General features: G+C 39.9%; 1 protein-coding gene across 1 annotated transcript in view; it reads left to right on the top strand.

Moving 5' to 3' along the window:
• The window catches only part of abhd17c (abhydrolase domain containing 17C, depalmitoylase), a 32,222-nt gene extending 17,467 nt beyond the window's left edge, over positions 1 to 14,755 (top strand). The window contains exon 3 of the mRNA XM_006804181.3: positions 12,978 to 14,755. Coding sequence (XP_006804244.1) covers positions 12,978 to 13,197 — 220 coding nt within the window. The 3' untranslated portion in view covers positions 13,198 to 14,755. The remainder of the gene's footprint in view (positions 1 to 12,977) is intronic.
• The last annotated feature ends 256 nt before the right edge of the window (positions 14,756 to 15,011 follow it).

Genomic DNA, 15,011 nt, shown 5'->3' with positions numbered 1-15,011 from the left:
GTATACTAATAGGTAAGTATACACTCATATATAATATATATTAGTGCTGTCAAACTGTTAAAATATTTAATCAGATTCATCACAGGGTTACTGTGGATTCATTTTGATTAATCACAATTAAATATTCATTTTTATTCTATATTTATCACATTTCATTTTGCGTGAGCAAACAGAAAAAAGGAAAATATACGAACTTAACATGTTTATTGAACATCTTAAACCTTCATGTAAACAAAAAACTCTGTTTATCCTCTCTCTCTGTCACTCTTGGAGAGGCTTCAAGTCCTTGAAACGAGGAACCACAGCGATGTAAAGCGCCTGTTCTCAACGACATTAACAGGTCTGCAGTTTGTTGCAATCCACTTGGCATCAATCAATATGTCCGAGGTCGACTTACTGAGCCCCCGATGCTCCGTCAGTGGTTTGTCGCAAGCTGGGTGACACGTTAGCTAAGTGCTAGCAGCATCCTGACTAACGTAGGCTTCGCTTCAATGTGATATTTTAAGCTGGAAGTGCTTCGGTGAAAAGAAAATTCCTTCTGCTGAGACAAACTGCCCGAAATGCGTTGACAGAAACATTTCAGGGATTTTGAGTCATTCTGCACTCCAGATGTGTTAATAGCGTTACATTTTTTGTATCGCGTTAATCGTAATGACGGCGTAATCTGCGTTAATGCGTTGATTTTGACAGCACTACTTTTAAGTTATTAGATTCAAAACTGACAGGACTAGGGAAGGTGAAAGACGAGGAAAAGAGAAGTTGTGAAGAGGCTCAACAACCGGAGAGGAACAGAAAGACAGAGGAGAGAGAGAGCGTTTGATCACCTGCTGGGAAAAAAACTAAAACAAGCACAAAGAAAAATCACAGTGGGGAAACCACAGCTACAGCCAACATAAGCATAAATAGCAGTAAATAATAAATATTGAATGTTACTGAGCAGCATGCAAGACCGACAACCCACGATATGTTTGAAGCAGCAGCCAACCAAGACAGTGTGTTTGTGAAGTCTGTACTCAGGTGTGTGAAGAATCAAAACAGTGCACACTGCAAAGCGTTTCAAACGCATGTTACCACAAAGGCAACTAACATTATTTGAAGCATTGCCATCCTTGCACAGGTGACTGTTAACCTGCACAGTGAAAGACTTTACACTCCCGCCTTAGAGACGGTAATATCACAAGAACAAAAACCATGCCAGCAACCACAGTCACAAATGTCTGAGTTACGTGGCTGATTAAAGTAATTGGCCCTCAATACCAACTCTTTAGCCAGGAACTATAAGACAGCACAAAGATTATAGACCAGGGATGTCAGGTTTAGGGCCCAGAATCATCCAGGCAAAGATGCTAATCTGGCCAAAGGTGAAGGAGGTCATAAATTTGGGACTTTTAACTGTTTTTTCACAAGTTTTACAGCTTTTCCTGCAGGTAAAGACCTCTCTCATGGCAATTCATACTACACTATAGTAATTAAGTAATGAATAAACAGTTAAATGACAGAGAACACAATAAAAATAAAAATATAGCACTTTACAACGCCACAACTTTGATGTTTTTTTTGCACTAATAATGTATTTTCACTTAAACAAGCAGCTGTTTTTATGTGCATTAACATTATATAAAAATGTAACAGTGCAAATGCAAATTCCTCGCTGACAGTTTAACCAAAAGGCATTTCCAGTGGAAACTGGCCGACATATCCTCAGCATAACCATGTATAATATCCACAAAACTTAAAAAGAGGTTATACACACACAATACGGTAATATTATGTTGAAGCACAGTACGTATCACTCCGCGAGGCTCCGCCTACAATAGCCGTAATGCTCCAACAATCCATCAAGCGGTGCGGCTTCGTAGCTTAGCAAAGTCGTACTGAAACATTTGACAGATGTTCGAGCGCCGTGCACATAAAATCGTTTCGAGGTCAGTAAACACAACCAGAGTTCATACATAAGGCACACGGGATTATAAGGGGCTCTGTCGACTTTCAGAAAAATCAAAGGATTGATTTTAAGTGCGCCGTATTTTCCAAACAACACGGTAATAACGACGGCCCGCTAGCATGCGCTACCAAAAATAGTGCTTTGTTGTGTATCTGACGGACGAAAGCTAAACCAGTTCCACACCAGTGAAGCTGCAGCATTTTTACAAACCAGTTCTGGTTCATCCGTTTTATTCAATGATCCACTTTCGCTCTTCTCATTCTCCGTCGCCGCCATGCTTTTTCCGCCATGTGTAAACAAAGGCACCGCACATGCGCCTTTTACCCATATTCTATCGCCATATTTCATTTTCATATCGTTGCCCAACATTACACCGGTATTACCGTGAACGGTATGATGTGGCCCAGCCCTAAGCAACAAGTTAAATTTGATACATTTATTTCTTCCAATTTAAGGCCGTGAATCGTGTTGACAATGTAGAAAAATGACAGACTGTTGCAGCTGCACTTCTTTTTGTATTTTTGGACATTATAATATCTCCTGGATTAAAAGTGCAGTTAAACTTCCGTACGCTGACAGGAAGAGGAGTTTCCTGGCCCACTTAGGATAAAGTTGGCTGTATGTGGCCCACCATGTAAAATGAGTTCGAACCACAACTTTGTCATACTTTACAATAACATTAGATGTGTGGTCTGAGCATAACTGCCCATTGATTAAAACATGTACTATAGAAATAAGTGCTTATGTTTTTTGAGCATGTTTAGTGTCACCTTGTGTCAGTGTAGAACATGACACCAGTGGTTTGGTTGCTGCTAATAGATTTACATTGGTATATGCTAAAATGAGAAAATCCAGATTTTAGCCATAATGTTTAGGTTTATTAAGTGAGAACAGTGTGAAGGAGCTTATTTAAGCTTATTTTCAGTGATTTGATTTATGATATATACTGGTTATATTGGTTGTATATTGGTTGATAGTTACTGAAAGATTTTCTCCGGCCATTGGCTGCACCAGAAAACGTCTTTCCTTGCAGTCTAGTGGATATATATCAGGTTAGTTGCACTTATTCCTAATGTTTAACAGTGTTATTCATCCATTCATCTTTTTTATTCATTTGTAACTTGTCAGTGCCTTGCAGGCTAAGTGGAGCAGTATATATTTTTTTCTACTCACAACCTAGTTCCTCTGAGGGACTCTCACGGCACTCCTTGGCCAGATGGAATATGTAATGCCATCATTTGGGAGGCGTCCTTGTCAAATACTTGAACCAGTAGAATTGACTCTTTCTGACATGTGAAAGGAACATTTGCTTTTCACCCTGTCTGCAAGGGTGAGCCCAGACACACCCTGCCAGGGAAACTCTGCAGTCTCATTCTTGTATTCTCTAGAGTGTGCTGTCATTGGACTGGTAAACTGAAAACTGTTCAAAACACCCTTGAAGGTTTCTTTTTCTCTGGTGTTAATAGTGACGGGAAAGTCTTTTCCTGCTTACTGATACCATCTTAACATAGATGGTATCAGTAACGTCCACCATATAGACAAAAGTATATAAAACCAACCAGCTAGCCATACAGTCGGCCTTTACAAACATTTGCAAATGAACACGTCATCCTAAAGAGGTCACTAAATTCAAATGTGGTGCTGCAAAAGGATACCAGCATTGCAACTGCAAGTGAGGTAATGAGATTTCTTTCTTCCTGGGTGTTCCTTGATAAACTGTAAGTGAGATTATTGCAAAGTGGAAGAATTTAGGAATGGCAAGCTGCAGAACATGGAACGTTACAGAGCCGGTTGCTGAGTTGCTGAGTTGCCATCGCTGTGCCGACTCGATGACTGCAGGGTTCTCAAACCTGTGGTATGCCTAAAGACAGAAAACGAAACAGCAGTGGCGTTTGTGGGGTTACTGAAGTTGGACTAGCTGGTATATAATGATGTGCTACGTGGTGGCTAGCGACACAGCTATGTTAGCATAATATAAACAAGCTAACTTTTTTCCACTCGATGAAAGTTAACATGAGGGTTCCTGATGGTTAGAGACAAATGCAATCACAGGATGCTGTAAACGGACCAAACTTCAGCCAGGAGAACAACTGAGATAATCCATCCACAATACGAGGTTAGTCATTCATATACTGCTGCATGGGCTGGGCTGTAGTTACATCGTAAGGTTTTAAAAACTGATTTTTAAAATGAACAGTCGTAATAAAAACCGAGATGGGCTGACAGTAATCATTGACTGTTTTTAGGGGCTTGTTTAGATCAAACAGAACAAGATACAAAACATTAAAACATGTTAAAAACACAGAGTAGTTTTCAACCCGGAAGCAGGGTTCATACGTCATCACTTAAAGACCGGATATCCCACCTGCTGTGAATGTTTTAATACAGTACAGTTGTTATTATAATCACTCATCCTGTTTATGTTAAAATAAATAACATCAGGCCTATACTACTGTACTTTAATGTCAGTCAGGTGGTACTCAGTGTGAAAAGTCTGAGAACTGCTGCCCTTTGGCATTACCATCGGCACGAAAGTAAGAACTGCTGCTGCAGTCTTTCTTCTCAGAGCCAACAATGTTTTTAGGCACACATCAGTCGTCATTTGTTATCATTGTTAAAATGTCTCAAAATGTTAATATAAAAGCCGTCAAAAACAGCTTTGAAACGGTTTGCAGCCGAGTGTGAAGCAGTGGGAATGAGAATCAGCACCTCCGAATCTGAGGCCATGGTCCTCAGCCAGAAAAAGCTGGAGTGCCCACTCCGGCTCAGGGACAAGTTCCTGTCCCGAGTGGAGGAGTTTAAGTATCTCAGGGTCTTGTTCACGAGTGACGGGAGAAGGGAGCATGAGATCGACAGACGGGTCGGTGCTGTACTGGTCTGTTGTGGTGAAGGGAGAGCATATATACCAGTTGATCTACGTCCCTGCCCTCACCTATGGTCACGAGCTGTGGGCAGTGACTGAAAGAACGAGATCGCGGATCCTGGGTGAGGTGTTCCGGTCATGTGGGCCGGGAGGAGGCCCCGGGGCAGACCCAGGACACGCTGGAGACATTATATCTCTCTGCTGGCCTGGGAACGCCTTGGTGTTCCCCCATACAAGCTGGAGGAGGTGGCTGGGGAGAGGGAGGTCTGGGCTTCTCTGCCCAACGACCCAGCCCTGGATAAGCGGAAGAAGATGGATGGATATTAATCTAAAATTTAAAGAGTTAAATTTAGCGATAGTATTTTTTTTTTTCTTTGAGCGAGAAAGGGAGAGATAAATGCATCACTGCAAAACACAGCAAAGAAGTGTTATTTTGAGATCAAATCCACTTCTCTTCTAGTTTTTTGTGTTTTAACTGAGAAAATGTTTCAGCACATGTTCACTTCTGACCAAAATGTGAAAGAGTCTCTGCCACAGCTGGGGATAGGCGTTATTATTGGTTCCTTTTAAAGATATCGAACAGCCTCACAAGATTCACAATTTAAACACAGGGATGTTTATCTGAGCAAATTATAAAGACAATATTTAAATGTTACAGTCTGTGTCTGTAGGTTTATCATGTGCAGTGCTCAGCAACATTACATAACTGGATATGTTTATGTCTGTTCTACGTGTGTAATCTCAGATCCTTAAAGAGTAGAGAGTGTGGTGATGACTCTGTAATATTTAAATGTCATCAAGTTGTCAAAAAAAGTATTTTATAACAGCAGTTTCTTGTCTCCTCATTTTGTTTTGCTTATCAAACGTCATGTGATGCTAGCAACAGGCTAAACAGACGCTTTTCCAGTTGCCTCTTTAAAAAGGTTTCTGCAAATATAAATTCTACATTTTGAAAACCTAAACACAAGTGTTGCAAACAACAAAGTTAAATTCAGCTATTTACCTAAAAATGCACCCAAGGAATTTCTTTATATAACCATTTCAAACTATTTACAGAACAATCAGCTTTTCTGTATCAAATAAGATGCCACACAAATGATTTGTGCCACTCCAAAAAATCATTTCTGTCCACTATAAGATAATGGACCTCATCACAAGCGTGATACCTGCAGGCCTGACAGCAGCAGGTGCATCACTCCTGTTTTCCACCTGGAGACACCGTTTACAGCGACTGTGATATTCAGCAGTCGCCTCATTGTTCTGACACACAACACAAAACTTTCCACTAAACTACACACTAACTACACACTGCAAACACGCTAAATGTCACAAATCTCTCACGTCTCAAAACTCGCTCTTCCTCTTTTGCTCACTCGCCGCCATCACTCCTAAAACTTCCCCCTCTTCCTAAACCATCAAATGCCATGTTCCCAGTGATTTTAGGATTGGTCGACATGGTGCACCCAGGTCAGGAAAGCGGAGAGTGCTTTCGAGCGCTTTCCTTCAAAGACGCCGTTTTTATCATTTCTTCCCACAGTAAACATCACAATGTAACCAGGATACTTTTTATCAACACTATTTAAAGACTGGTTTATGGTTTGAAGCCACTTTCAACACAGCAATTGAGGATCAGGGTCCTTGGGCTGATATAGCATCTTGTTAATATGGCATCTTAAATTGGTCATGTGACTGGTTTACCATAGGGCTGCTCAATTAATCGAATTTTAATTTTTTTTAAATCGATTACGATCTGGGCTTTCAACGATCATTAAAAATGACTGAGCCGATTATTAGCCCCTCTCTCGTGTTTTACTCTCGCGCTGCTCCGTGTGGCAAATCGAGCGCACCTCTATGAGGTGCCGTAAGGGACATTATTACTGAAACGCTCTCACACACACTACTGAAACGCTCTCACACACACAACTGAAATTTTAGCTCTCACACACACTACTGAAACGCTCTCACACACACTACTGAAACGCTCTCACACACACTACTGAAACGCTCTCACACACACTACTGAAACGCTCTCACACACACTACTGAAATGCTCTCACACACACTACTGAAATTTTAGCTCTCACACACACTACTGAAACGCTCTCACACACACAACTGAAATTTTAGCTCTCACACACACTACTGAAACGCTCTCACACACACTACTGAAACGCTCTCACACACACAACTGAAATTTTAGCTCTCACACACACAACTGAAATTTTAGCTCTCACACACACTACTGAAATGCTCTCACACACACAACTGAAACGCTCTCACACACACAACTGAAATTTTAGCTCTCACACACACTACTGAAATTTTAGCTCTCACACACACAACTGAAATTTTAGCTCTCACACACACTACTGAAATTTTAGCTCTCACACACACAACTGAAATTTTAGCTCTCACACACACTACTGAAACGCTCTCACACACACAACTGAAATTTTAGCTCTCACACACACTACTGAAATTTTAGCTCTCACACACACTACTGAAATTTTAGCTCTCACACACACTACTGAAACGCTCTCACACACACAACTGAAACGCTCTCACACACACTACTGAAACGCTCTCACACACACAACTGAAACGCTCTCACACACACTACTGAAACGCTCTCACACACACTACTGAAACGCTCTCACACACACTACTGAAACGCTCTCACACACACTACTGAAACGCTCTCACACACACTACTGAAACGCTCTCACACACACTACTGAAACGCTCTCACACACACAACTGAAATGCTCTCACACACACTACTGAAACGCTCTCACACACACAACTGAAACGCTCTCACACACACTACTGAAATTTTAGCTCTCACACACACTACTGAAATTTTAGCTCTCACACACACTACTGAAATTTTAGCTCTCACACACACTACTGAAATTTTAGCTCTCACACACACTACTGAAATTTTAGCTCTCACACACACTACTGAAACGCTCTCACACACACTACTGAAACGCTCTCACACACACTACTGAAACGCTCTCACACACACTACTGAAATGCTCTCACACGCACAACTGAAATTTTAGCTTTCACACACACTACTGAAACGCTCTCACACACACTACTGAAACGCTCTCACACACACTACTGAAACGCTCTCACACACACAACTGAAACGCTCTCACACACACTACTGAAATTTTAGCTCTCACACACACTACTGAAACGCTCTCACACACACTACTGAAACGCTCTCACACACACTACTGAAACGCTCTCACACACACAACTGAAACGCTCTCACACACACTACTGAAATTTTAGCTCTCACACACACAACTGAAATGCTCTCACACACACTACTGAAATGCACTCACGCACTCCACTGAAACCAGAGGCATTTCCGCTGAACAGGAAGTTGTTTCCTGACAAGGAAACTGATGGAAAAAGTGGTATATTTCAAAACACTACAAGGATGTCTACTCAGCAACCTGCTAGTACAGCAGTTCACAACCTTTTTTGTGCCACGTAAACAATATAAAAATAAAAAAAAATGATAAATACCATGAAAACCATGAATTTCAAACTCAAGCCTCAACTCTTGCGACCCGGTACCAAACGACTCACAGACCGGTACTGGTCCAGGACCTTGGGGTTGGGGACGGCTGTGCTTGTAGCCTAAGTGAAGCAGCCGCATTACTTAACAATATTTTAGCTTCCTTGAATCAAGGAATGGATTCAAGGTGCAACAGGGAATTTGGCAATTATGTCCTGTTTCCCCTAAGCTTTTTATATTGGCAACTCAGTTGTTAACACTATTAATCAAAAATTCTAACGACATACAAGGAATATCAATTTTTAATAAAGACTTCAAAATAAGTCAATTCACAGATGATACATCTATGTTTTTGAAAGATAAATACATGGTAGAGAAAACTAAAGCTTCTCGTTTATCTCTCAGTATCAAAAAATGTGAACTTCTCCCGATTCATACAAGCTCTGACTCCTCAATAGCTTTGGTTAGAGTTGAATCTAAAGTTAAATATATAGGGCTGATAATATCTAAAAAACCCAATTAGCAGAAAAGACACCAATATTTCTAACTGTATCATCGAGATGAAGAAATCACTTAGCCACTGGTTAAGCAGAGACCTCGCTTTTTTTGGCAGAAACATCCTATCTAAAGCTGAAGGCATCTCCAAATTGATTTATCCTTGTCACTCTCTATATATCTCCTCTAAAAGCATTAATAAGGCTAACACAGTTATTTTCGAATTTTTGTGGACGAATAAAACCCATTACATATAAAGATATCAGCTTGTGAAGGAATACAATAAAGGTGGTATCAAAACTCCAGAATTAGAATTTATGGATAGCACCCTTAGAATTAAATGGTTAAAATCTTGTCTGTCACAGCCAGACTCTACTTAGCTCCACATCCTATGATCCTTGTTTAATAAAATAGTATACAGGATTAGACTTTATTTTGAAATGTGATTTTGCGGTAAATAAAATCCCCATAAAGATATCAAACTTTCCAAAACAGACTGTGCATTTTTGGGAAAATGAGATTTACCCACAACTTCTCCCCATAATTCAACCTTATGGAATAATAGGGTAATAACACTTAATCAAAAATCAATTTTCAAGAGTGACTGATTTGAACAAAAAGATTATATTCATAACAGATTTGTTGGATGATAACGGTGTAATTCTAAGTTACCCAGACTTTTCAGAAAAATATTGTCTAAACTGTTCTCAAAGAGAATATAACAAATTTTGTGAACTGGTCCCACTGCCTCTGCTTCATTTGATTAAAATTTTTATGATATACAATAATTTCTCATCAGTGCTCCCAAATGTATTGCTAGGGCAATGTCAGCTGTTTGATAAAAATGCAATAAGAAATTTGCTAGTAGTTTCTTCAAAGACAAAAATATTTCATAGTTACAACAGAATGGTTACATTGCATGGTTCTAATTTAGTTATTTCATATACACTGGATAAAGCATACTAAAAATTTATGAAATAGCCTATTCTACCTAAAGTTAAAGAAACACACTTTAAAAAAAATTAATCCTGTGGCAGAATTTCTAAAAAAAGAGATTTGGCTTTGAGGTGGATCAGTGTTCTTTTTGTACTGATGAAAATGAAACCCTAGAACATCTTTTTTTTTTCTATGCCCTATCACACAATGTATTTGGTGCAACTTAAAAAATTGGATTTCCCTAAATATTAATGATGTGCCACTATTTGAATTACATCATAATTTTTTTTATATGGATCATCTAGCATTGGGTGTATCAGACATTATTAACATCATCATACGTTTGAGTAAATATCATATCCATTGTGTTAAATGGGGGAACGCTAAGCCTTCTCTCCCTGGTTTTATTGATGATTTTAAGATATTTTTTTCTTTGCTAAAAAAGACAAAAAGCACATATGCCAAAAAAAATAAATAAATAACCAGGATAATGCCCGTCTCCTGCTATTCTAAATTTTGACTTATGCTGAGGCTAATATATTTTTAAGTAATACAGCTGTCTCACTAAGACTAAGCTGTCTAACTTATCGTTCCATGATTCGATTCAATTCGATTCGATTCAATTCAATTCAATTTGATTCTGGGAAATTTTGACAGTCAGCAATATTATCATTCAGATCAGTACATTTACATATTTTTGTATCTAAAAAAAGGAAGCTGACACACGCAAGACTTTATCAAAGGTGTAAGCGTCACAGCAGATACCTTTGTGTAAAAGTAGCTGAAGATAAAACACAGAAAAACATGAAGGTGATTTTTCCTGGCCTGGGATTTTATAAAAAATATTCTGCAGTACATCAAAAACGAAAGAAAACCATTAATCAACATATGAACGTTACCTCTCACGTTCCAGCGGTTTTATTAGAGACACGGCTAAGCGTTTTGCATTTTGCATAATTTTTAAATGTTTAAATTTGTTCAGTATTGAACGGCAGAAATAAGATTTTCTTTTAGGAAGTATGTAAAACGAAAAAAAAAACAGCGGCCGACAGCGCTGTAAACAACAGTAGACTTGTGCGTAACAAGCAAGCGAATAATGCAGAAAACAGATTTTTAGACGGGAAACTGTTCTTGAAGTACAGAGAGAGAGAGAAAGAGCGAGAGAGAGCTGTGCATGACGTGTGATTTTATCGTGGTGGAAGCAAAACATTAAACGTCAGAGGGAATTCATGACGATGTTTATGTGAAGCGCAGTTTGGATCTTCTTTTGCTGCTGGTTCAGTCAATATTGTTTGGAGAGAGATCAAACTAACAGCTTTAGAATCAGGCAAAAACGGCGTGAAAACAAAGCGCGGACCGCCGACAGATCAGAATCAGCCAGCTGTTGGCTTTCAGCCCCGACGGTGTCCTTGCCATCGGGTGAGAAAGGCGACATCCCATTGATTCTGATCCGCGGTCCGCGCTGTGTGTTTACGTCTTTGTGCAGAATCCTTGTTCCTGCTCTCATTTACTGTTTTAGCTGTTTGGTGGTTGTTGAAATTTTGTGAGGTTTCACCTGAGATTCTGGCATTTCGGGCAAAATTAATTTATATTAAAAAATTGATTCAGGATTTTAATGAATCGATTTCACGTTATCCAAGCCAGAATCGATTTTAATTGATAAATCGATTATAAAAACCCACCCCTAACTAGCAGGTTGCTGAGTAGACATCTGTGTAGTGGTTTGTTTGAAATCTACCACTTTTTCCTTCAGTTTCTTTGTCAAGAATTAACTTCCTGTTCAACTGAAACGCCTTCCGAAAAAAAGAAGATTTATTCATAACACACGTGAAAAGACCCAGGAAAACCGAGTAAATGATAAAAACGATAACAAAATAACGCTGAAAACCGATAAAAACCCTGAAAACTATACATTTCACACCTGAGCCTCAACTCTCGCGGCCCGGTACCAAACGACTCACGGACCGGTACCGGTCCGAGGCCCGGGGGTTGGGGACCGCTGATTAAGAGGACCGAGGGAAGCTCGGAAAGCTCAGCAGAAGTTATTTGGAGAGGAGAGTGATGCTGTTGGTTGAAAAGAGGTAAAAAAACTTGAGTGGTGTGGAAACATTATGGGTTCATGAGTCAGACGTGGATCAAGTAGACACAGTGTGTAAACTTTGCTACAGTGTCGTAGCTGCACCACAGAGCAACACTGCAAAGTTCACTAAACATAGATGTTTACATTTTTCATTTGTTTCTTATATTGCAAACATTTGCACTGTTATCAGTATTTGCACTATTTTATATTGTCAGACACACACACACAGACACACACACAGACACACACACAGACACACACACAGACACACACACAGACACACACACACACACACACACACACACACACAGACACTCTCTCTCTCTCTCTCTCTCTCTCTCTCTCTCTCTCTCTCTCTCTCTCTCTCACACACACACACAGACACTCACACACACACACACACAGACACACACACACACACACACACACCAGTTCTTCTATGCATTTTAAATTAGTGAAGAAAGCACACTAACACAACCCGTTCTCCACTGATGCGTTGCTGCTTCAGAGCCAGTAGTATTTCCTGAGTATCTCATGAAAACCAAACTTTATGTGTCAAAAAATTAAGTAATTTATGTGGCAAGAAAAACCCAGCAGAAAAAGATTTGGCAGGTAGAACTTTGAGACGTTTGTGCTGCTGCCCTGCAGCACCAGCCCTGGTGTAACGTTATACTGAATGAGTAGCTTAAGATGCTTTCTTCAGCTTTACACTTTCTGCATCTCGCGTGTGTCTCGGTTGTGTTATCATCGCTCTGCAGACTCACACAGTAATGAGCTCCTGAAAGCGATGGCTGACACACTGAGAAGAATCACGTCTCAAGTTGGCCTAGTTTAAATTTATTTTGATGTCTCCTGAATTTGATAATGCTTGTGGTTGTAAATATTTTCAGCTGCTGCAGTTGAAACACCTGTTTAGTATCGAGTTACGATGAAAACCATTTTTGGCTATTTTGCCAGAGCCGTGAGATCGGTGATCTTCATTTAATGTGTTTTTCACCACAGTGGCTCAAGTCAAGATTTTATGCCAGTTCTATCAGGTGTTTGCAAAGATGTCATCAGTTTGACCCACGCTGTTCTTTATACTGTTCCCCTGTACTGTTATTGTCTTTTTCTTTCTCCTCAGTATCGACAAGGTGTCCAAGGTGGCGTCCCCGGTGCTTGTAATTCATGGCACAGAGGACGAGGTCATCGACTTCTCCCACGGCTTGGCGATGTATGAGCGCTGTCCCCGTGCGGTCGAGCCTCTTTGGGTGGAGGGAGCCGGCCACAATGACATTGAGCTATATGCTCAGTACCTGGAGAGGCTCAAACAGTTCATCTCTTTCGAGCTTTCCACTTCTTGAGGACCTTTGACTTCGGGCCCGGGTTCATTTCAAGACACTCAAGAATTATCCTCATCGTTTCCTCTGGAGGGAATATGGAGTTCTTCAAGACCTGCTGGTGCTCCTACGAGACACAACAAGCTGCTTTGCTAATGAGCCCGGGCCTCGACAGTGTTTCTAACTGCTGCTCAGTCTTGATTCATTATCCACTCCAAATCTTTGCTTCCTTCCCACTCTCTACTTATTCTATCTCCTTCTATCTTTTGTATGTCACACTTTCATATCCTTCATCCTGTTTGGTCCTCGAGTCCCCTTCTTTTCTTTTGACTGAGTATTTGCAATGTTGAGTTTTGTATTCTTTTATACAAGGTAAAGAAGTATCAGTTTTGCACCTGAAGATACTGTGGATGAAGATTTTCCTTTCTTTAACTTTACCATTCAGGGTTGATTACAGGGTTGCACTGTAATGTTGCATTTTCTTAGCTGACATTTCATTATGTTTTTATTTGAAGTAAAACTGTGATTTTTTTCCTCTCATATTTCTTTTGCTGGCCAGACTGCATCCCAGCTTGTTTAGGCTCTGTGCTCTCTGTGATGCACGCTGCTCTCTCATGTAGGGAGATGATGATGGCAAACTTCAACTGGCACATTCCACATCTACAGCAGTTTGCTCCTTTAGATGTTGTACAAATTTCAAGCAGAGAGGTTTGAAATGCATTGTGGTGAGAGGATCGTGTGCACCAGCTGGCCTCACCAGTTAATCATTGATCATCTCATCACAATGCAGTGTTTCACTGGGAGACCTTTGGTCCTGCAATACATATTTTACCTTGAGACACGGCACAGCTCACTATGGCAGTGGCACTCCCCGATCACTACAGTCACAGCTGTTGTGCAGGTGTTCGTGTGTGGTTATAATGACTTGGTCACTCACACACAGCTGGTCTCAGTGGATATTACATAAGGATTGTGGGCAGCAAATTAAAGACGTGGCATCATTTTCTTAGGCTCTTTGATAACTCATAGAAGGTTGCAGGCAAACATGGCTTACTGTTTGAAATCCGTTTGTAGCCTCACCATAGCATTTAGCTTCAACCGTAAACATCAATAGTCTTCCTGCTGTTTGTTGCAAAACATTAAACATTTGCTAGTCTTAGTATGTGTGTGCACTTATAAAATTCACATTTGTAAACTTTGTAGTCGCAGTTGTTTCCCTGTAATCTTACAGTCCTAATATTACTTGTGACCAGTGTTGGTCAAGTTACTTGAAAAAAGTAATCAGTAACTAATTACCGATTACTTCCCTAAAAAAGTAATCCCGTTACTTTACTGATTACTTATTTTCAAAAGTAATTAATTACTTAGTTACTTAGTTACTTTTTAAAAACACGATTTACAACCTGAATAGGTGATAAAGCGATAGATCTTTCAGCCCAATTCTACTTTTTCTGCATAATCATCATACAAAATGTAATCAAATGGAAAAGTCTCTTTTTAAAACTTGTTTTATTAGTTTTAATCTTTTAACTTTATGCATCAAGCAAAAATTTAATTATCTGCAACATTCACTGACTGGAAGAAATTAGTTTAATATTTAAACCTATTTTCTGCACATTCCAGCACATAAAATAAAATATTTTTTTTTTGTGTTTACACTCAGTCTTTCAAATAGATGCAAGTAAAACACAGCAGAAAATAAATAAAGTCAAAGACTAGCGGTCCTGTTGCTCTATTTTCACCTGTAAAGCAGGAGTGGGGTAGGCGGAGGTTTACCCTGGTGCAGGTGTGCCGCGGTCAGTGGAAGAATCCGCGAGTTTCTCTGTGAGTTTCCCATT

Source organism: Neolamprologus brichardi, chromosome 1 (assembly GCF_056152115.1).
Source record: "Neolamprologus brichardi isolate AB-2024 chromosome 1, ASM5615211v1, whole genome shotgun sequence".
NCBI classification, from domain to species: domain Eukaryota; kingdom Metazoa; phylum Chordata; class Actinopteri; order Cichliformes; family Cichlidae; genus Neolamprologus; species Neolamprologus brichardi.
Note: the sequence above shows the minus strand (reverse complement) of the source record. Positions and strands in the feature narration are given on the sequence as shown.